Genomic DNA, 21,410 nt, shown 5'->3' on the forward strand with positions numbered 1-21,410 from the left:
TAGGAGAAAAAGCCATCAGTGTGTCTAATATGTAAACTCCAGATAAACTTTGCCTATTCTGCTGCCTCATACAAGTTCTGCAACGTCTGAGAGCACTGCTGGCTGCCAAGATTGCAATTACATTTTGTTTCCCCAGGTTGTATTAGAGAAAGAAGAGCCATCATCAAGAGATTCTTGTTCTCTTTTCTGTCCTCTGTTCCCCAGATAATGAGTTGCCCATGTTGGTATGAAACTCTCACTCTTTACACTGCTTTGTAAAGGATGCAATTAGACCAGGCTCCTGGAGAGTTGAAGCAGTTCCTACATAACTGAGTTTTTCCTCATTGTTTGGCAAGGTTGTCAGAAAATCTTTAACTCGCAATTCTATATAGAGTAGCTTTTTGAAAGGAGGCCTCTTCTTTTAGCCTGATCACCTTCTTATGTTTTTACCCCATAAGATTTTCTTCCTCCACCAGGCAGAAGTATTGTGCCATGTCCTCTATGTGTGACCCCGCTGGCTGCAAAGAACCTGTTTGTCGTGTCTGGCGGTAGGAAAAGCCCTAGTTTCTGTGGTGCGTTGCGGCTAATTCTGTGGGTTAGGTGGAACGTGTACCCCTTTCAGTGTGCCCTTCTACCTTTGAGCCTGAAATTTTCAGATGTTTGTGGATTATTTCCAGAGCTGGACTTGAGCTGATCAGAAGTTTTGTGTGATATACTTTGATAGTTTTAAGAGCTGTTCATTACTGTCCATAGATATTCACATGGAATTCATGGCTCCTCTCCTTGCTAAGAGGAAAATTGGCTGTGTCTCCTTTGTTACTATGTGGCTGAAGTCTTCATTTGAGTGTGTAGGCTAAGTATTTTGATGTTCTGCTGTTTTAGGGTAGACTTAGTGAAGTAATTGTTTTCATTTTTTTTTTCACTTTTCTAGATCATAATGAGAAGCCTTACAGTACTTTGTAAGGCTCTGACCCTTCTCATCATTGGCATGGGCCGAGCTAGCACTCATTTTCTTCAGTTTCATTTTGGCTTACAGCCTCTGACAAGCCACATGTAACCATGTATATGCCTGGAAGCATGCCATGTTGGCCCTCTCCTGGCCTCTAAGGTCAAAGGAAAGGTTTTTAAACTGCTACAGTTCAGTCCCTTCCCCGTTATAGTGCCAGGTACTCTTTGACCAAAGGTCATCATGTGGGTCACAAAGCTATCCACCAGCCAGCTTCTAAAAATACGTGTGACTGCTTTGATAGCCATAGAAATTATATCAACTTATACATGTGTGTCATATTGCAAGACTTGATGCTCACATCTTGATTGTCATGCATTGAGAATGACAGCTAGTGTCACTTAAAGTTGGTAGTGACCAGTTCCTTTCTCAGTCCAACTCCCCATAGGATCAGTCAGTGTTCAGAATGAGGATGAGTACTGACCTTTAGAACCATACCTATCACCTTTGTGATCACAAGAATGTACCCAGGGAGGCTGGAGGCTTGGCAGATAGTTAGGACGTGCTGAAAGCCCTGACGTGCTCCTGGGCTGCTTGCTGTTTCCTCTGCCCTGCCACAGTTGTCCAGGTGGCAGTGGTCCACAATAGCTGTGGCTGCACGCTTGAAATCTAATGTACTAAATGTCTTTTTTTCTGGTTTTAAGTCCCTGAAAATGGCATGAGTCTATATAGACACCTTCACGCTCTGTGTGTACACGTGCTACATGGGTAGCAGTTATATTTTGTATTTCTGATATAAACAAGCACATTGTGTAAGTGGAGTTGATACTAAGGCATAAAATGCAGTCACTTGAATGTGCACCAACAAGCCCGTCAAGTTGTTCCTCTGTACTCAGTCATCCATTTTATTTTGGGCTTGCTCCACTTTTCTGAAACCAGAGGAACTTCTAAGCATGCCCACCTGGAAAAGAAAACACCAAAACCAGAAGTCTTGCCTGATATATTTGTGTTTTCTGTAACACATAAGACACTCTCCAGAGTGGCAGCTGCTAGAGAGAAAAATCCACTGATTTTGAAATCCATTGCCCTGTGGTTCTGGAGGTTCTGGGAATTTAATTCATGATGGTACTTCAGAGCACTTGTTTCCAGCTTCGGTGAAAAAGGCACCCAAGGCCTTAAATACAAGTCAGTAACACTACTTTTTATATGATTTTGCTCCTCCCTTCACTAAGGCTGGTTTCTTGGTGTCACATAGCACATTGCAGGGTTCTGTCTGTGCACCCCCCATAGCAGCAAAGTTGGTTTTCCAAGTAACCACACTGGAGTTCTCAATTGATCAGCTTTAAGAAGTTTGGTGTTGACTCAAAGCCCATCCTTCTCTTCCTTCCAGGAAGAATAATAATAGTAGCCAGTAACCAAACAATCTCTTTAAAGCATAATATTTACAACAAAACCATCTTAGACAGTACTAAATGTAAACATAAGCAGGCTGCAGTGTAAGCAAGCCCAGTTTATGCAGTGTTGATATCAATCAGATGAAATTCCGTGGAAGTCTAAATTTTCTTACGTACCCCTCAAAACTTCTAGGAAGTGGCAAACTAATCATTACTGCAGCTCACAACCCCATTCTTTGTCATCCCCAGTTGCTTAGGCCTCCAGCCTGTTCCCTGGGATCAAGTCACACTTTAATTCTTGCTAGTCCTCGCTCTGTTAATTGCTAGCTTTGGCACAAGAAGGCATGTGGTTTGTGAGACTGTCAGGTCTTTGGACGGATGGTTTTGCTCTTTGTTACAGAGAGAGCAGATGGTGCGAAGGCTTGAACTGAGCGGTCAGGATTGGGGGAGAGGGCAGGAATGCTTTTTGCTGTGGCAGTATTAGCTTGTACCAGCCAGCTTGAAGTGATTGTGAAATTGGTGCCTGAGATTGCTGAATTTTGAGAAAGGATAAATGAGTTATTTCATGTGCAGCGGAGATAATGAAGCCTGGTTGTCTGTGGCTTTGTCCTGTATGTTTTGCCATCTCTCTCCCTCCTGTTGCAACACCTCCTGCTCTGTGCACATACATAGCTTCAGGTTTCGTGTCATGTTTTGCCTTTTTTATTTGCCTTCCAGTTTAATAAGACATATGCATGCCGCAGCTAGGCTGGAGTGTGCACATGATGATCGGCCAATGAAGATTTTCCTGCCTTCCTTCTGTAAGAGCACTGAGAGGTCCCACCTTTGCTGTCTGAATCCTGATTTTAAGGCTAATGATAAACCCCAGTATCTTTAGAACCTTTCTCAGCAGCGGGGTGGGAGGGCACACCATCTCAAATCCAGCTCTTCAGTTTTCTTAAAATGAACCTAATTTCAAAATACGGAAGTTCTGTACTAATACTAAAATTTAGACAAGTGGAAGGAGACATGGTAAAGCTGCATTTATCTCACTTCACAAAACCAGACAAGAAAGTATAATGTAAGTAAAAGATTAAAAATTCTCTAGCCAATCTTAAAAACAATGTTCTTGGCAATGCAAAATATGCAGAATACTTCAGGTTGTACAATGATTCCCCCCCATTTGTTAACATTCTGCAGTACTCATTCATACTAGGGAGCTACTGTATGTGTGTGCATAGTGGTAGCATCACAAATGGTGTAAGTATCTTTTCACGTTACATGTGTTCAGTGAGGAAACAAAGAAGGGACAGGGTTGATACCGTTCTTTACATTATCTTGAGTAGCAGGAAGCAAACTTTCTTCCATTGCGATGGTTTCAGCACAATTCAAGGTGTCTGTCTTGGATGATCTGGCAACACCAAAGACCTGGAAATTAGGTTCTCTGCAGTGATTCACATTGAACTGCTTCTCTCCCTTCTGCCCTGCCTGCGCTGTCCTTCTGATGTTAGAGCAGAAGTGTCGTCACTCCAGCCTCATTCCCTGGGAGCGAGCAGTGTGCGCAGGTGTATGTCCCTTTGTGTATGTATCTGCACAAAGCATTATCACAGCTTGCAAGGCTAATTTTAGGCCTCTGAACTCAGGCATTAACTGATGGTACAAGTGTTTATATTGAATCTAACTATGTTAGTGTTTTGGGGATTTTTTTTTTTAAATGACTTTAAGTAGTGTTGATAGAAAATAAAACTTAAAACCTCTTGTGATATTTAGTCCCAGGAAAAGAATTTCATCATTTCATTGCCTTATATAATGGGTTGTTTTTACTACATTAAGTAAAATTACTTCTGTATTTGTCAGAGTACACTTGCAGCATGTGATTTAACTGTGGCACATGCACAATCCCTTTCAAGGTGAAACCCCATGAATAGTGACTGTATAAAGTTACTTTAGAAGGCTTTAGTCACTGGAAAATAGTAAATAAAAACAAATGCACAGATTGAGACAGTTGGCATATATGCTGCTACTATAACGTAAGTAAGCATAAAATCCCATTGCATTCTCTCTCTGCCATTGTGTGCCTTCCTGTGGGCTGTTGTCATTTTCTCCCTGTGTGATTGTACCGTCATGCCTCTCCTTTCCATTCCAGCTCCTGCCTTGACGCCCAGCTGCTGGGGTTTCTTACTGGTTGGGTTCTTTGTCCTCACTCTTAGTCAGAAGGAAGACAGCTTTCTGTATTGTTCCATGTGGGAACTGAAGTGCCTGATCTTGGTCAGTTTATTTGTGGAACAAGCAACAAAACAGAAGTTACTTGCCCTCTTGGTCCTAGAATGAGAGTAGGCCAAATCAAAGACTAAAGAAGGATAAATTCTAGTTTTTAAGATGACAAATACATCAGTGCTCATTCCCCACATAGTAGTTTAAAGTCAAGAATTTTGTGAACCACTGAAATCTGTTGGAGACTTACCCAGTTTTAATTATGGGTGTCAAGTAGAAGAGCGTACAGTAGAAACAAGTCCTCCAAAAACATGCATGCCTCTGGTACTAATTTTAGCGATGGAAGGAGATGTGTTTTAAAAACAGCATAATCCAAGGAAATGTCTTTGTGTTCCTGAGTTGTCCGTAACAATTAATGGGTAGGTGACTTGAGCTGTCAACTTCTCTTGAAATTCAGAGCAAAAGAGCTGGTTGCTGTTTCATATTCTGAGTGCATAGACATGGGAAGGTTAGTATTTAGCATTTGTGGTTTAGGATTTAGTATTCATTTTTAAGCTTGTTAGTGGAAAAAGTAGTCTCCCGGTTTCTGTATGTTACTTGAAAAAAACAACCCAAACAAAACCCAGTCTGCTGAAATGGTGCTCCCTGCTTCTGTTTAACCCTTCTTAATGAAAAGAAAGTAATATGCTAGCACATCGATACTAATACACAAAGGCGTTTGTACAAGCCAACTGCCTTTCCTCTTGGCAAACTGTTTATTTTAGTGGAAAAAGTGATTTGCTTGGTTTTAAAGATGAATTGGGGAGTAATTCGATAAGTGAGGAAAGACCAGAAATTTCAGCTTTGATTATGGTAATTTAAAACGAGCAAAAGCCACAAGCTGTTTCTTCCTGTTCTTTTTTTATCAGCAGATACACTGTAATTCTTATGTGTGATTACTTAGGAAATGGTCCAGAAATTGGTAATTTGGTAAAAATTAGATTTTTAGTATCCATGCGCTGACTTTGGGTGGAAGTCAGACCTTGACGTTCAGGCCTCAGAGTTTGGAAATGTAGGATGTCGAGACCTACCTGGAAGTTCAGGACAGTAAATACTAGAGTGAATTTTTGCTGCCGGAGAAGCTCCCTGGTTGTTTCCGCGCAGAAACTTGAAAATCCCCAAAAAGCGCTCTGAAGCCACAGCTCCGGTGGGGAGAGTGCAAGGGGAGAAAATAGCAATAAAAGCTTCGACAGCCGACTGCAATGCTGTCGGGCCTCTAGGTAAATTGGCAGCTGTTAATCAAAGTGTTAATTACAGAAAGAAACTATTAAGAGCGTGTTCGTTTTAGCTTGTTTTCCTAGGCGCGCTCATCCGTGTAATTTATAAATCAGAGGGCAGATATATTCCTTGTTACGGCTCTGCGGATGGCTGGCTGTGGGCAGGATGGTCTGTGCCGTTATATCTCGGCTATGGAGGAAACGGGAAACGCAGGCGCAGCCTGGATGTGTCAAGTGCTGTTGTGTTTTTATTTAAAAGGTTAAACTTGCACAAACATTTTAGGTAGCACATCCTAATTACAGCATTGCTCCATTCTTTCAAAGTGAAATGTGAAAAGTCTGGTTTATTTAATTTGAAAGACATTATTGTGCAAGCACAGTAGGTTCGTGCCCTCGTTTGACTATGTTAGTTATTTCTCTGAGACTTTCCTGTGCTAATGCTGCAGTAAAATTTTAATTAGTATATAGTTAACGTGGTCAGTGTTTTTAAACATGAAAACGGTTGTTTCACACCAATTTTGATTGACTAGTGTTAATGAAATAAGCTGTAGTGATCCTTTTTTATAATTGAAAAATGACTAATGCCTAAAAATGTTAAATCAGGGTAAAATAATGCAAGGATCTGACTTAAAACAAGAAACCAAATTATTTATTCTCTGTTTTCCATTGGTGTTGCAAATTGAGTATTTATGTTCCAAGAGATTTCAAAATTTGGAAAGTTATTTGGCTGTTGAAACATCTTTTAAAAATATTGCAATTCACCCTACCACAAGTTTGCTTTCCATCTTCCTTTTCCATCCTGAAAAAGTTAAAAATTTTGTGTTTAAAACCTCAGAACAGAAAATGGGGTGTTAGGCATGCAGGCAGAACCCCAGCCTGGATCCCTCATACTGTTCGCATTTCTCTGCCAGGTTTTCCTGCAAGTGGACGCTGCCCGTAAGTATAGAGGCTCAGTAACACTTTTGTCCTGTTTGCCATAGGGAAGCGGATGAGTTGTCGCATCCATAGGGTGTGCGTGGTCGGCACTGTACGTGGGGACAGCGGTGAGAGATGGGTAACGTCAGATAGTGACGGGAGCTTCCTTCTCAGCTCCATCAGTCAGCGTCTCATCTCTGCCGTGAAGCGGTAACACCTCGGGGGAGAGGAGGGACTGTTGTAGTTGGCTAGTTCTAAGTAGCCATGTACATGGTTTGTTTTGGTTTTGTTTTTTTTTTTTTTAATCTTACAAAGCTTTCATGTCGTGTGGCAGTGGATGTCACTAGTTAGTCGTGCAGTATGTAAGAGAAATATTTGTGCTCGATGTCTTTTTATCCTGTAGTTTCTTAATGACAAAATCAAAGAATGTGATTTACTTAGCTGTCACTGCTATTTTTGTGTATATCCTGTGATATTTTCTCTTATTCCCCTGCTCAAAACAAAGTCAATTTACTCTTCTTGATCTCTTTCACAAGGAGAGCTTTCCATTTCAAGGCTTTTTTTTTTTTTTTTTTTTTTTTTTTTTTCTCCACTCCCACCTCCAGAACTTTATCAGTTAGCCTGTAACCCCCTTTGTATTTTGGCTCACTAACAGCTTTTAAGCAAGCGTTCAATGTCAGCATATTTTTTTGTAGCGGAGCTGAGTCTGACAGTCAACATACAACGATTAAAGTTTGCTACATGTAAAGAAATAGCTACAGGGGAAAACATTAAAATTCCTTATTGTGGTGTGAATAGAAGCATTAGCAAGATGAAACCTAGACAGGCATTTGGATATGTGAACTCATCTGAACACATTACACAATATTATAATATTATGTGATAAGGTCTTGTAAGGAGTGTTGTTAATGCTGAAGGGAAAGAACATGGTGTTAAAGGTGTAAACCTGGTTTCTGGGTAGAAAATGGGCAGAGAGAAAATCAGAAATCAGGTGGTGGTTCTTCCCTTAATTCTCTATTCCTGTGCTTTCGACACACAGTCCTTTATTAAACTTCTGTTTACTCAACTTTTTATTAAACTTTAGAATAATGGGGTTTTTTATTATTATTATTTTTTAATTTGCTTTACACTTGTTTTGAAAAACTGAAGCTTTTCTTTAATATCATTCAGGGTAAGCATATATGAGACAACAGTTTCCAGCTGTATTTTTGAGGAAGCTGACCCGTACTGCATCTTGGCATGCTGCTGATCTGTACTGGTTACCTTTGTCTGTTTGATGCTTTTGTTTATTAGCACTGTGGCTTTTCTGAAGTTTATTCCCAATAACATTTTTTTTTTTAATAGCAAGAGAATTATTTATTCAATACCTGCTTTTTAATCAGACAGTGCAGGTATTGTCATGTCATCAACAGGCTACATGGAGATTAGTGCTCATAATGTGGACATTATAATCTCTCCATGGCCCGATTACCATCTAAGACACTCTAGTGTCCTTCTGTAATAACTTTGCAATATCTATATTCCAGCATTTGACAGATTTACAAGACAGCTACTGACTGAAAGGGCCAGGGCCAGTTCCCAGGAGAGAAATCTGTCCTTTCTGCCACCTCTTGGCAAGTTGGTCGGGAAAGCGTACCAGAAGTTTGATCTTGGATATTATGCCAGAGTCTTTTTGAGATGTTAAAGCCGTTGCATTTGGGTTTACCTGAGCAAGGAGGGGGATGGAGGATGGGGAGAACATCCTTCTCAGGGTGATGAAGGGGCACCTCCCAACAGTGAGTCTCCCTGGCTTCATTTTGCTTGTGGTTCTGCTCCGTGGATAATTTGATGTCCTGCCTCTATCAGTTTTCCCACGTTGCTCTTGAGGGTTTTACTGGTCTCCATGGGACTCTGAATAGCTGAAACAAACCTGACGGGAGCGTCCCTAATTCCAGTTTGCCACTGCACGACACAGTAAAACCCTAGTCTGTCTGCAGGCTTGGGATGGCAGTATGTATTGGTTGATGCTTCAAAGGTTATTTTACATCTCTCGGGGGCAAACCCTGTGTATTTTAAAGAGGAATTTTAAATCCTGTGGAAATTGATTACAGAACTCATGTACGCTGAATACAAGGGGTTTTGAAAGGATTAGTAACAAATACGGAAAAATGGAAAAACTAGCTTTAGTAATGTACAGACAGTTGTTGAGAGGCAGCAGTGGAGAAAGGGATGTACTGGAAGGTTATTTATTTAAAAACATTTTAGCGTTGCTATTTTTTGCTACGTTCTTAATAACTGTTTGCAATCTGTTCCTTGCTCTGCTCTCTGTGGTGGTAATCTTGGAGATCAGGGGAGGTGTGCTGGGTTTGGGGCTGTTTTGCAGCAGTTATCATAGTGGAGATGGCCATTCCTGCCCAGTTAGTGTTGTGCTATTAGAGAATTACAAGACCATCCTGGCTACGCTGTAGTTGTACCATTTTTAAGAGCATCATTTAAATACCCTAAATTATAGTCACAGGATCGTCTCGTTTTTGAAATATGGTTTTAAAGTATTGAAGCTGGCATTCAGAATCTTACTAGCGAAAATGATCTTCTTCCACTCCTCCTTCTGTTTTCTTCAATGGCAGCAAGAAAACTGTGACCCTGCTTATGCAGAATTTCACGCTCCTGTATCTAATGTATTCTGCACAGTGATCACTTGTGAGTGGATTTCAGTTCTCAAAAGTAAATCTCTAGGAAAATTATAAACATATGTATTTAGAAATCAGAAGTTGAGTAATTGGTTTTACAGTTTTAGAAGTAGCCAGTGCTTCTCTATAACTACTGTAATGAAATGAACAAAATAATAGCTAATGTTTGTGTTCTGTTTCTGTTCAAAGGGATGTGGTTAACTAACTAACCGTCATAACATCTCTTGGGAGTTGAGTAAATAATTTGCAAATATCTAAATTTAAATGTTGGGAAACTTCAGAGGGTTGAAGTGGCACACCTAATGCGACGCAGCGAGGCTGGGGAAGACAAAAGCCAGAATACTTCTCAGAGGATGTTTTCCAATTCCCAACTTTGTTCGTGTTTCCTATGCTAAGTGCTCTGGTAAACCTGCTTTTAAAAACAAACCAAAGTGAAAGTTGAGCTAAAATCTGTCAGTCTAGGATGTCTGGACTGGTAGGAAGTAGGTTACATGAAACTTTCAGTTAAAGTAGCTGTCACAAACACATCATTCAAAACAATCAGTGGCTTTTGGTTGCATTGAAGTGTGGATTTCATGAGGAAGATTAGTTAATTGTGCTGGACCATCATAAACATTCAGATATGTTTTATTTACATGTCTTAAATCAGTGTGAATTACTATGGAGGGATTTTGGAACCGGAATGATACGCTGAAACATGAATATTTGTATATATGAGAGCTTTGGGTTCTAAATTAAGCATTTGTAACCAAAGTGTATCTTAAAAAAAAAAAAAAAAAAAAAAGTGTTCTCTGTAATTATGAGTTTTCGTAAGAAATCAGTGCACCCAAGTTAAAGCATAGCCAGATTTTATATGCTTTTCAGGGAGACTTGTAGTGTGTGTTTTGGAGGTGATTGACAAGGGAATGGTGCAGGAGTTTGTACCTGGAACAATGGGACCTTTGCCCTGACGAGCAGTGCTGGGCAGCAGAGCGGGAAGTAAATGCATCAATGCTGCAGTTAAACAAAGATGCAGGAAACAGATGACACGTAAAACTTAGTGGTGATACAGCCCTCATTTGAGAAGTAAAAACGTCCTAGGAACTGACATACAATGTTGGAGCATACCCAATCAGCAATTAGAAAGGTCTTGATGTATTTGCTTTATTTGTCGGTTGGCTTCAACAAAGGGTTTTCTCAGAGGAAGATAATTTTCTGAGTTCTTGTGGGAGAGTGTAGATGTTTCATGGCACTTACCAAGCTGAAGCCTCCACAAATTGCTTTAATATGAAAGAACATTTTAAAGGGAACTCTAAAAATCGCTTATCTCTGTAGTTATGTTTTGCTTTGTAATGTGTGGCTCCAACTTGAATTCTGTCTTCTTGGGTATTAACCATCTCAATGTAAACGTAAGACTGTCTTTGGACAATGCTGTAGCACGTATGTGGTGAAGGTGTAATGTAAAAACATATAAACCAGCACGTTTTAAATCTCTGCTAGGCAAAGCAAACCTGTTAACATATCAAATTGTGGAGGTGAACTCTGGGTTTTAAAATATACTTTTCAAAATTGGCTAGGTATTGCATCTTAATGGATTTTTGAGAAGAGACACATTTTAAGTAAAGTTTTATCATTGTAGCTTAACTGCCTCTTCATATGGTGGTATCTACACAGGCAATAGAAACATTCTGTCCTGCAATTGCGCTGAATGTTTTTAAAGTGAGGAAGCGCAGGACATAAGGTTGCTCACTTGGCCATAGTCTGTATAAAAGATGTTATATAAACCTATTTCTCAGGTAAATAGTTTATACCTATCACTATTTATTTATATTATTGAAGAACTCTGATCAAGATAAGGAAGACCATTGTGGTAAGTGATGTAAGTACATAAACCAATGTAATGTTTATGAATGTGCCACCCTGACTTGCATTTTGTATGCTGCAATATAAATTATATACTTCCATTCTTTTTTTTCTTTCTCTTCTGCTGAAATGTTATTTTTCTGTGAATGGAGTGCCTTAAGCATACATGAGTATCAGTCAGATTCTCTTTGTGGTTTTGCTAACACTGAGTGATAAACAATAATATCAGCTGCCAGTTGCAAAGCAATGTTTTTTTTATGAAATAGTAAGAAGAATTCTCTCTAGAGACATGACAGATTGTACTGGTGCCAATCAAGCCTTGGCAGTCTGTCATACTGATAGCTTGGACTCCATAAATATTCTTTTCTGTAACTTTCTTGCTGGAGTGAAAAATAGAACTTTGTTTAGATGCTGTCTGTTCAGCTAAGAGTGTAAGTTTAAACACCACACAATGGAAGATGGAGTGACCTCATCCTGATTTACAGTGCAAACAGAACTGATGGGATGATTAAAGGGACATCAGTGGAAGATTAAGGCAGAATCCTTGGTATCTAGGCCCCGTGATTAGAGCGGGATAATGAAGCAGCAATAAGTGAGTGAGCAGCAGATCAAGATCCCGCACAGGAGATTGCTCCCAAGCAGCTGCACCCTGCCAGGGTGGCATCAAAAGAAGAGTAATTTGCTTGCTATGCCCGTGATTGTTTTAGCTCCTGAGTTTCCCCTGCAAAATCCTGATGGATCTAATTTTTATCTTTTTTTTCTTTTTTCTTTGTCATGGTGAGGTCAGAGTGATGGTGGATCAGAGCCCAACACAGGCATTTGGGGCAGAGCTGCAAAAGGGATTTTAGTTGGTTGCTGACTAAAATCTGGAGCTATGGTGAGGTGCCCTTCCATAGCAGTGTCCCAGTCTGTGCTCTCCTGTCATGTCATGGATCTGATCCTTCTAGAGAAATTAGAAGATCAAGTAAATGAGGTTTCCACAATTCCTCTAGAAATGTAATAGTCATACTCTCAGAAAATAAATTTTATCCTCAGGTAAAAGATGTTTGTTTTAATATGGCAATACTAAATAATTTCTCAAATGACAAGTCAAACAGTAGCTCAGTATGATGGAAAAAAAGATAAGTTTGCTTTAAGTTGCACTTTTATGATGCTTATACTTTAGGTGTGACAGATAAATGGAATAATAATTACTTAAACATAAAGTTACCTTTTATGCTTTGTTTCAATATACACATTTAATTCTATAGTCTAAATGATACTCTTACACCTAGGCTAACCTATGTTAAAACTGTCTTTCTGAATGTTAACTGAAGTTGCAACACATTTCACTGAACTAAACGTGTGTGTTTGAATGGGTGTGCATCATTTTTATGATGGCTCTGCTAGCACCGACACAGGTCAGTTTGACTTTTTGCGCCGTACTTAAGAAGTCAGTATAAAAAATGGGTTTATGAAATTTGATCTGTACATCTTGTATTTGCTGCCCAAAGCTATTAATTGATGCCCAGAGAGAATGAACAGCAGCACAAAACACTTCCTAGATTTTGGGAACTAGACCTGGGAGGAACATTTTGAAAAATTTTAAAAGTATTGTTACTCTTAATTTTTTTTCTTGTTAAGCGTAGAGCAAAGTAAGTAACATTTTATGAGAAACACAATATTTTTCTCTGTAAAAGGGTATCTTCTTTTATTTTAATATAGAAATAAAGTTATAGATCACAGTAGGTCTAAGTGTTTACCCATTGATGGAATAATAAGAAGTAGTGGCCAAACACGATGAGAAGCTCTCTTCCCCGCGCTGCCCCCCCCCCCCCCCCCTTTTCTTTCTCTTCCAGGTTACTTTTGTCAGAAATTAATGCATGTTTAGTAGGAAATATACAATGGAAAATGAGATTTTAAACCCAAGAAAACTGACAGCCAGACTAAGGGCCAAGTGAAGCTGTTTAATAATTTTGGTGTTTTATTTTGTTTATTAAAAGCTCTTGAAGAGATTTAAGTTGTCAATATCCATTTTTTCTGGAAGTCCTGTATGCTTTGGCAGTATGCATATATAATTCTTGCTCAACTGTAAGTCCAGTAGCACACAAACTTATTGCTACATTTTTCCAAACTGTTGATTAACAGATATCTCAGTCACTGAGCAGAGACAGCCTTTACTGGGATGCCATCTCTTTTCACAGCTTTCAAACTCTCTGTACAGCCCTTCTCCTTAGGGTCACAAATATGTTATATAAATGCCATGATACTTAGGGAGGAGTTTATCTGTCAAGGTTTAGTGTTGAATGCAGCTTTTGTTTTAGGGCAGATTCTACCCAGTGCTGTGAGATCAAGGAAGACTTTCAGGTTCTTTGTCCAAAGCCCAAACTTACGCATTTCTGATAGTTAAAAAACAGCCCTCGTGCCCCCCCCCAAATCCTCCTCCCAAATTTTAGAGTTTAGAACCATGTTACACAGGCGCAGTATTTGAAATATCACTTTGATGTGTTGTAAAAGCAATCATGACATTAAAAAATTGTTTTTCTTTCAATAGTTATGTGAAGGGAGGGGATGTGAGTGCTAACTTCTAAAATTTGAAAACTGAACACCTGGAGATAATTATATTTTTAAATGTTTTCAGGCTGAGTCAGAGTTAATGGCAAATGGGAACTGTATTAGATTGGCAGATGATTAGTAGAATTTATCATTATAATGTGCTTAGCATAATAAGCATGGTGGTCCTTATTATTCAGTGACAGTTTGTATAGTAATTTTTCCATTAAAAGACTATGTCAGTCTGTCAATAAATACATTCATTAGATCGAGTATGCTATGCTTAAAACATGTCTGGTTTAAAAAATAATACTATCTTTCTCCAATAAGACAAGACATCAGTAGTATTCAGATGGTTTACAAAACAGACCTTAAGCAGATTTCACTTAAAAACATTAATTTTACAAAAAGACTGAAACTTTAAATATAAGCAAATCCTACTAGCAGCCCTACCTCTACTTAGACATAAGTCAACATGAAACAGGTCCAGGCAGGTTATGAAAAAATTAGCTGAAAAGTCTTCTCATTTTGTTAATAAACTGCACAAGTTGTGGTTACATACAGAAGGAGTGAGTGAAGGTTTCACATATTTACAGTGTTATAATATGTCTTTCAGAAATTGTCCCAAAATTCTAGAAAAAGCTCGTTTGGCTTTTTTGTGTGTGTGTTTGTGTTCAAAATTATACATCTGTCTGTAGAATGGAAATTCTTTCTGACAGGTAGACTGTAATCTTGGTGTGTGATCAGCCATTAGCCTTAGTTCTCTTAGGTCAATTTTTTTGATTATCAGCAGTTTAAAACACTTTCTTTTTATATTAACTCACTTGTTTGAGACTGGTGCTATGAAACATTCATGCAAATAGTAGTCAATAACATCTCAGTTTAGTATGAGAACAGTATCAGTATCAGTTAAAGTTAATATTTTGTCTAGTTTATTCCTAATGATGAGGCACAAGGAGGTCCTCGATATTATTCTAGTTCCTTTCTCTTCTCATCTGCCAGGTTTCTCCAAGGAAGTAACACTCTCTTTTCCTTTAAAAGAAAATATATAAAAAAATCAAAACAAACTCCCAAAGATTGCATTAGTCATCCACTGGTTTATTGGAGATTATTTGTAACTGTGATAAGAACTTGGACTTTGAATTTTCTAAATATACAGGAGGTGGAAGAGTATTGAGCCATTTTTCTCATTATCTCACAGAGTAATCTCACAGGGTGTAGCATTGCTGAACTAATGGCCCTCAAATAGTAACTTATCGGAGCTGCTCAGGGATTCTTGCCATTGCTATAAAAAGACATTTGGCAATAAGCAGTATGTCATATTAGAAGCACAGCCATTTATTAGAACATAGATATGCCAACATACTTCACTACAAACTCTTCAGTGGCATCTGGTTCTAGAAAACTAAGTAGATGGTTTTGAACATCACAGATAACTAGTTGCTCTAAATACTATAATTTTAAAGCAGTTGTTTCTTAAGATGGGTGATAAATTGTGGCATTTGTTACATATTTCTGTTGAGCATTTCACCTGACCTCTCAGAGCTTTTTGGTGAACACTAATTAAGTGATGACTCTCTTGCAGAAGGTTTGTTAGGTGGTTTGCACCCATTTTGCAGTTAAACAGAGAAACACACATCACTTGGCTCAGTCTCGGAGATAATTCTTGACTGGACTTTCCTAGTCTAAGGTCTGTGCGTTGGGTTTGGGGGGTTGGGGTTTTTTTTGTGCGTGTGTGGGTTTGGGTTTTTTTTTTCCCCTGAGCTAATGAACATATTTGAAATGCTGCTTCCCCACCTCTGTAAGAAAGTAGCTTGCCAGATGTTAGACTCCTATGTCTTCCTCTTGCACTGCTGGAGCAGCTTAACTTTTTGCCCCTGGTTATTGCTGTTGCACTCTCTTCCAGTGTTGCTGGCAGGAGCCGTGCAGCGGGTGATGTGCCTGACCACACTGGTGCGGGGTTGGTGCTGTCTTGTTGATGGCTTCCAGCTACGAATGGAGTCCTGGTTGGTCATCATCTGAGTGGCATATGACTGCTGTATTTAGGATTGGGGGGAAGATAGGTCGTATAAGCAGAACACAGATGTATTAATTTACATTTTCCAGAGCATTACGGACTTCCATACAGGTTGCACTGGACTTGACTTTCACTCTTGGCTGTAGTTGTAACTTAATGAGTAGCCTGCTTCTTTCACAGCTTAATTAAACTTAAGTCAAAATTTGTAAACTGATCCTGGGATTGATTGGTGGTGGATTTGGGGACCTTTAGCAATACTTGACTGAGAAAGAGGTGTTACCACTGTCAAAGAGAAAGGTGCCTTTCCACCCCCTTGGTGGACCTGTTAATTCTTGGTTCTCTCTTAGATCTGTGGTTTGCATATGCTTGATTGCCAGACATGTCTCTTAAGCAGGTGTTGATTACCCAGGTCATCGAGGAATCACAGGTGTCCCAGTATCAGTCCAGCAAATGGTCAATTAACATGTCCACGTGTAGGCAGAGCTGGGTACTCCCTGAAGCTGTCAGGTGTTTTGTGTCTGAGAATTCATTGTTCCAAAGGACTACCTTTATAATATATGCTATTTTAACCAAAATGGTGCTAGCAGTATATTAATGTTAATGGTTTCATGTTGATTAAATAATTTCTTTTCCAACACATTCATTGATGGAACCTGGCCGCTCTTAATTCAAATGTTCAGATTTTTTTTTTTTTTTTTTTTGTGGAATAATATCTGTTGCTCCTTTTGATGTTGTTTCAAAATAGAAATCCTCCCTAAACTGGTCATACTATGAAAAAAATGAGTAGAGTTAATAAGAGGAAAACAAAACAAAAAAAAAAGCCACAACAGCCCAAAACCCAATGTAGGTCAATACTTGAGCTGCTGTTCTCAGGGTTGTTCCACACTGAAGGTCTAGTAGACCATACCAAAAAGTTGTCATGGAGTGAAAGTTAAAATGTTGGCTCCGATATAATTTTGACCATTAGGGGACATACCTAGAGATAATTGTTATCCTTTGAGGAAATCTGATATTTAAGCTTGCTTGGCCTCAGGATAGGTGTCTCTCTGCTTTGTGTGTCCGAGATCTAGGTTTGATTCTCACTTTCTTGTTCTTTAAGATGGAGAGAGAGTGGGGAGTGTTATTAAAAGCTAAGCTTTAGTGGCTGAGGAATGTAGCTCCCACAGTTAAAAGAGATTCCCATAACTGACTGGGGACCAGCAATGAGTGGAGCCTCATGGATTGCAGTGAGGCTTGAATCCTCTGTGCTCTGTGTGTGGCAGGGGACCTCCCAAGCCAATAAAGGAAAAATGTTAATGGAGTAAATGACAACATGAAGTATTTCAGAATTGTTTCTTTATGGGAGCTTAAAACCCCCTTTTTTTTCCTCCGTTTCAGAAAGAAGACACAGCTCCTCCAGCAAGCCGCCTTTGACTCCTCCCTCCTCTTCAGTATTTTCCCTCATTTCATCTTTCCCTTCAAAAAACAAAGGTAGCAGTGGAAGTGGGAGCAATCGTTCATCCAGTGGAGGTACTAGTGCATCATCATCAAATTCCAAGTTGTTGAAATCACCCAAAGACAAGCTGCAGATCAGCGGAAACAACAGGTTAATGCATTCGGTACAGCATAGCAAAGTTCCCCATGATAAAATGTGAGTATGCGTTTTGACAGAGAATTAAATGTTAATAGTTGCGCAGACACTGCTATATCAATAGAATTTCCTTTTGTTTCAGAGGGTTTTTGGTTTAAGAGATAATGACTTCAAACTCCTCCAGATCTTTTCCAGCAGCCTAGTCTAAGGTTGTAGAAAATACACAGGACTATGTTGAACAAGAAAAGCTGCGTCTTAAATAACTATAAATAAAGGTCATTTTACTAAGGGCTCTTAATTCTTTGATCTAATCTGCATACTTTGATCATAAGGGAGTTTTAGCTCTGATTCAGGTGATTTTTGACCTGCATGTGTGAGATTGCAGAACTGAGAATATAATTTACTGTCGCAGAATGGGGAATTTCTCACTGGATGTAACAGGCCCATTCCAGTTGCTTTGGTGATACACTATATCTGTGAATCCAAATAACAGTTTCTGAACTCCCTGATGACTTGCTGAAATACTTACAAGGAAATGGGGAAAAAAGGACAGAAGAGATTATGGACATCATAAAAGATGTGAAAATAAAAAAGAATAAGAAAACTGGTAATAAAAGGTTTTAGAAGATCAAAGGAGGCAGGTCTACATTTGCATTGTGAATAGATCAGAGTATTGTTGAGTAATAACATATTTGAAGTACTTTTTATGATTTATGACTATAATTTTCAATCCCCCCCACCCCCTTGTTTTTCATAAATAATAGTATGACTCCATCTGTCAAAGTGGAAAAGATTCATCCAAAGATAGATGGTACCCAACTGAAAGCTGCTGTTGGTCCAACTTGTTCTACTACTGTGAGTTCCTCAATAAAGACTGGCCTTAATTGTCCCTCAATACCAAAGCCACCCTTGCCTTCCCCTGGACAGATACTGAATGGTAAAGGTCTTCTCTCTGTGCCTCCATTTTTGGAAAAGAAACCTGAAGAAAATACAAATAATAGGAAATTTTTACATAAAAGATTGTCAGGTAATTGTTCTTAATTATTATTTGCTGTATTCCTCTTAGGAGGGTATCTATAGAAATACATAAATAGAATATATAAAAATAAGTATCAGAAGTAAATTAAACACTTTATAACACTGTAACTTGTAATTAGGTATGTTTTATATATTAGAATTTAAGTCTATAACTTGACATGCTCTTAAAGACGCAAACAACTTGACATGTAGCTATTGCTTTCAGAAACCATACAGACCTGAGAGGCCTGTCAGTTTTTACAGTTTTAAAGTTACGCTCTTTTACTATCTTCAAAGATTTTCTTTTCCTTCTTTCTATATGGAAGGTCGAAATGTACATAGAAAATGGAACAACTAGCACCTCATAAACTCAGAAATGTAAACCCAGTCTGTTCTTCACACTTTTTAAACATGGTAACTTTGAGTGTTAGTAGAATGGTAGAAAAGTTCTTAACACCAAAACCAACAACAAAAAAACACCATTTGTTTGTCATAGTTCATATTGGTGGTGACCTCTAATCCTAACATGCAAGATTTACTCCTGCTCTGGGGTCCCTTACAGCTGTAAATTTCTCCATTCTGTTTGTAGACTTGAGATCTGTGTTTCAGCACACCGTAAAATTGCTGAGAGTGTAGAAGATTTTAGATGTACAATTTTATTGTGTATTTTTATTTATACCTTTGCCGGTGTTACATTTGAAAACAGTTTCCAACATGGTTAATTTTTATAATGAAAATAAATGTTAGTATTTCAAAATGTCTTTTGATAACTTTTCAATACTGTGTACCTTTGACAGAGAGAGAATTTGATCCTGATATATACTGTGGTGTCATTGATGTGGAAACCAGGAAACCTTGTACTAGGTCTTTGACATGCAAGGTAGGATATCTTAATCAGAATAAGATTATGTAAAGTTTTAATTCAATTTCCTGAGGAATCTGACAGAAAACAGAAAATTACAAATTTTTGCCATCAGTAACTACCACTGTAAATGGTACCTCTCAAAACATGTTGCCCAGAATCAAGAAGGAATTGTTTTCAAAGTTCAGTTAATTATTTATTCAAAAACATATTTCTTAAAGTAACCTGGAGATTTGTATTTTTGTATAAACGCTTTAAACATTGATGTTGACATGGGACAGATTATGTTACTCCACATGTAGGTAGTAGGGGGTCAGCATGTTGTTCTTTTGGGGGATAACCTTTGGGTCATAGATCATGAATTTTAAAATTCCTCATAAGCATTAAAAGTATTATTTGTTTATGAAGGATTTAAATAAATCAAGCTCCTCCCCTCTCACCCCCCCCCTTTCCCCCCAGCAGAGTCTGCAGCAGTTATTTAGCAGATTGTTTGTGTAAATGCTAGTGCTGCTTGATGTACAACTACAGCCAACTCAGAAATGAGTCTTCTGAAAAAGCCACGGAGTATGCCTAGAGGTCAAACACTAAACGAAACAATCCATAAAAACTTTCAGTCAGATGAAATGTGTCCTTTGGCTCAAAAATCTTGGGGGACAGAGGGGTATCACTTTGTGATAGAGGATCACTTGTGATAGTGATAGAGGAACCAAAAATCCAGATCCCCTGCAATTGTGTAATATTCAGCTACTTTCCTGCAAAGCAGCTAAACTGTCAGTAGGGGAAGCATCTGGTAAATAAACCACCTACAGAACAAAGGTAAGTGAAACTGGTACTAATGACCCAGAGGAACTGAACTTGGAACACATTGCCCTTTTGGAATTACAGGGGGGAGGCAATTGTTTTGCTAATAGAGAAGGGAAAAGCTTCAAGATTTTATGAGAGAAGTAGGCAAATCAAAAGTGTAAAAGAGAAAGAAAGTAAAAACGTTTCTCAGCAATTCCTTATATTATACCTACTCATAAAATACTTTTTGGAATTGCTATTTGTGTCTGAATTATGTGATAATAATTTTTACCTACTAAAATGAACCCAATCAAATCTTTTATGCCATATGAAAAAAAGGTATTGTTGTATGTGACTTTAACAGTTCGGAAAAATAACTTCCATCTATTTCACTTTACCTAGAATTTGTGCCATATATACACATATACATCTTACTATGTGTAGCATTCGGGACACTCAAAGGACCTTGAGTTCTGTCTGACTCTGCATTCTGCTGTATTTTTTTTTGCATTCCTTAACTAATGTAATCAAATAGGTATTTTCAAGGAATATATTAGTATATAGAAGGAAGCAAAGTATTTTTATAAATATTTTTCATGTGTGCATCAAAAGTCTGATTTTAAACATTATTGTGTTAAATATTTTCATAAGTGAAAGTAAATATTTAGTATTTTTGGTTGTGCACTAGTTGGCAATTAAAATACCAATGTAAAAAAGATTTTTCAATTCTAGGCTTAACCTTATAAGAACTTTGGCGGTTTCTTTTTTTTAAAAAGAAATTTGAAAGCAGCCTTTTATTCAGTTGCTGGTTTTTTTTATTTTGTATCAGACAGGGATATAACCATCCACCAACCATTGTTAAAGTTTGTTTTCTAAGTCATTCTTCCATTTGTTTACTAAACCATGAGTGTGATGATTTTCTCTGGTTTAGAGCTCTGGACACATGTTTTGAGTGTTTGATTTCCACAAATCTAATACCCTAGGATTAATGATTTATTCATGGTTTTGCAGACACATTCCTTAACCCAGCGGAGGGCTGTACAGGGTCGAAGAAAACGATTTGATTTGTTACTAGCTGAGCACAAAAGCAAAACCAGGGAAAAGGAACTTCTTCGACATTCGGATCATCATCAGCAGATGCCCCCTCTCAGGGAACCACATCCCTCACCTACTAAAACTTCCCAGGAGCTGCACCAAAATTCTCATGGAGTTACTCTTACAGAATCAAAGCCTTTATTACCTAATAAACCCAAACCTCACCCCCCCAGTCTTCCAAGGTAAGGAAGAATCTGCAGATCTATGGTATGAAACCAATACTGGTAGCTTCATCAGGTGGATTTTGAAAGAGCGATATGGATCTCTTGGACTGGGCAGTATTATTGCTCTAGGCCTGGTGACTGCAAGTAGCAATTACATGCTGAGCTGTAACTCCTAG

The 21,410-nt window shown here is 38.5% G+C and overlaps 1 protein-coding gene across 5 annotated transcripts in view; it reads left to right on the forward strand.

The window, feature by feature from the left end:
• Positions 1–21,410, forward strand: part of ATXN7 (ataxin 7) — a 90,456-nt gene that overhangs the window by 60,741 nt on the left and 8,305 nt on the right. For all 5 annotated transcript variants that reach the window (XM_030043719.2, XM_030043720.2, XM_041118772.1 and 2 more), the window contains 4 exons: positions 17,121–17,373; positions 18,078–18,340; positions 19,128–19,210; positions 20,987–21,252. In XM_030043719.2, coding sequence (XP_029899579.1) covers positions 17,121–17,373; positions 18,078–18,340; positions 19,128–19,210; positions 20,987–21,252 — 865 coding nt within the window. The remainder of the gene's footprint in view (positions 1–17,120; positions 17,374–18,077; positions 18,341–19,127; positions 19,211–20,986; positions 21,253–21,410) is intronic.

This window comes from Aquila chrysaetos, chromosome 20 (assembly GCF_900496995.4).
Source record: "Aquila chrysaetos chrysaetos chromosome 20, bAquChr1.4, whole genome shotgun sequence".
In the NCBI taxonomy this organism is placed as follows: Eukaryota; Metazoa; Chordata; class Aves; order Accipitriformes; family Accipitridae; genus Aquila; species Aquila chrysaetos.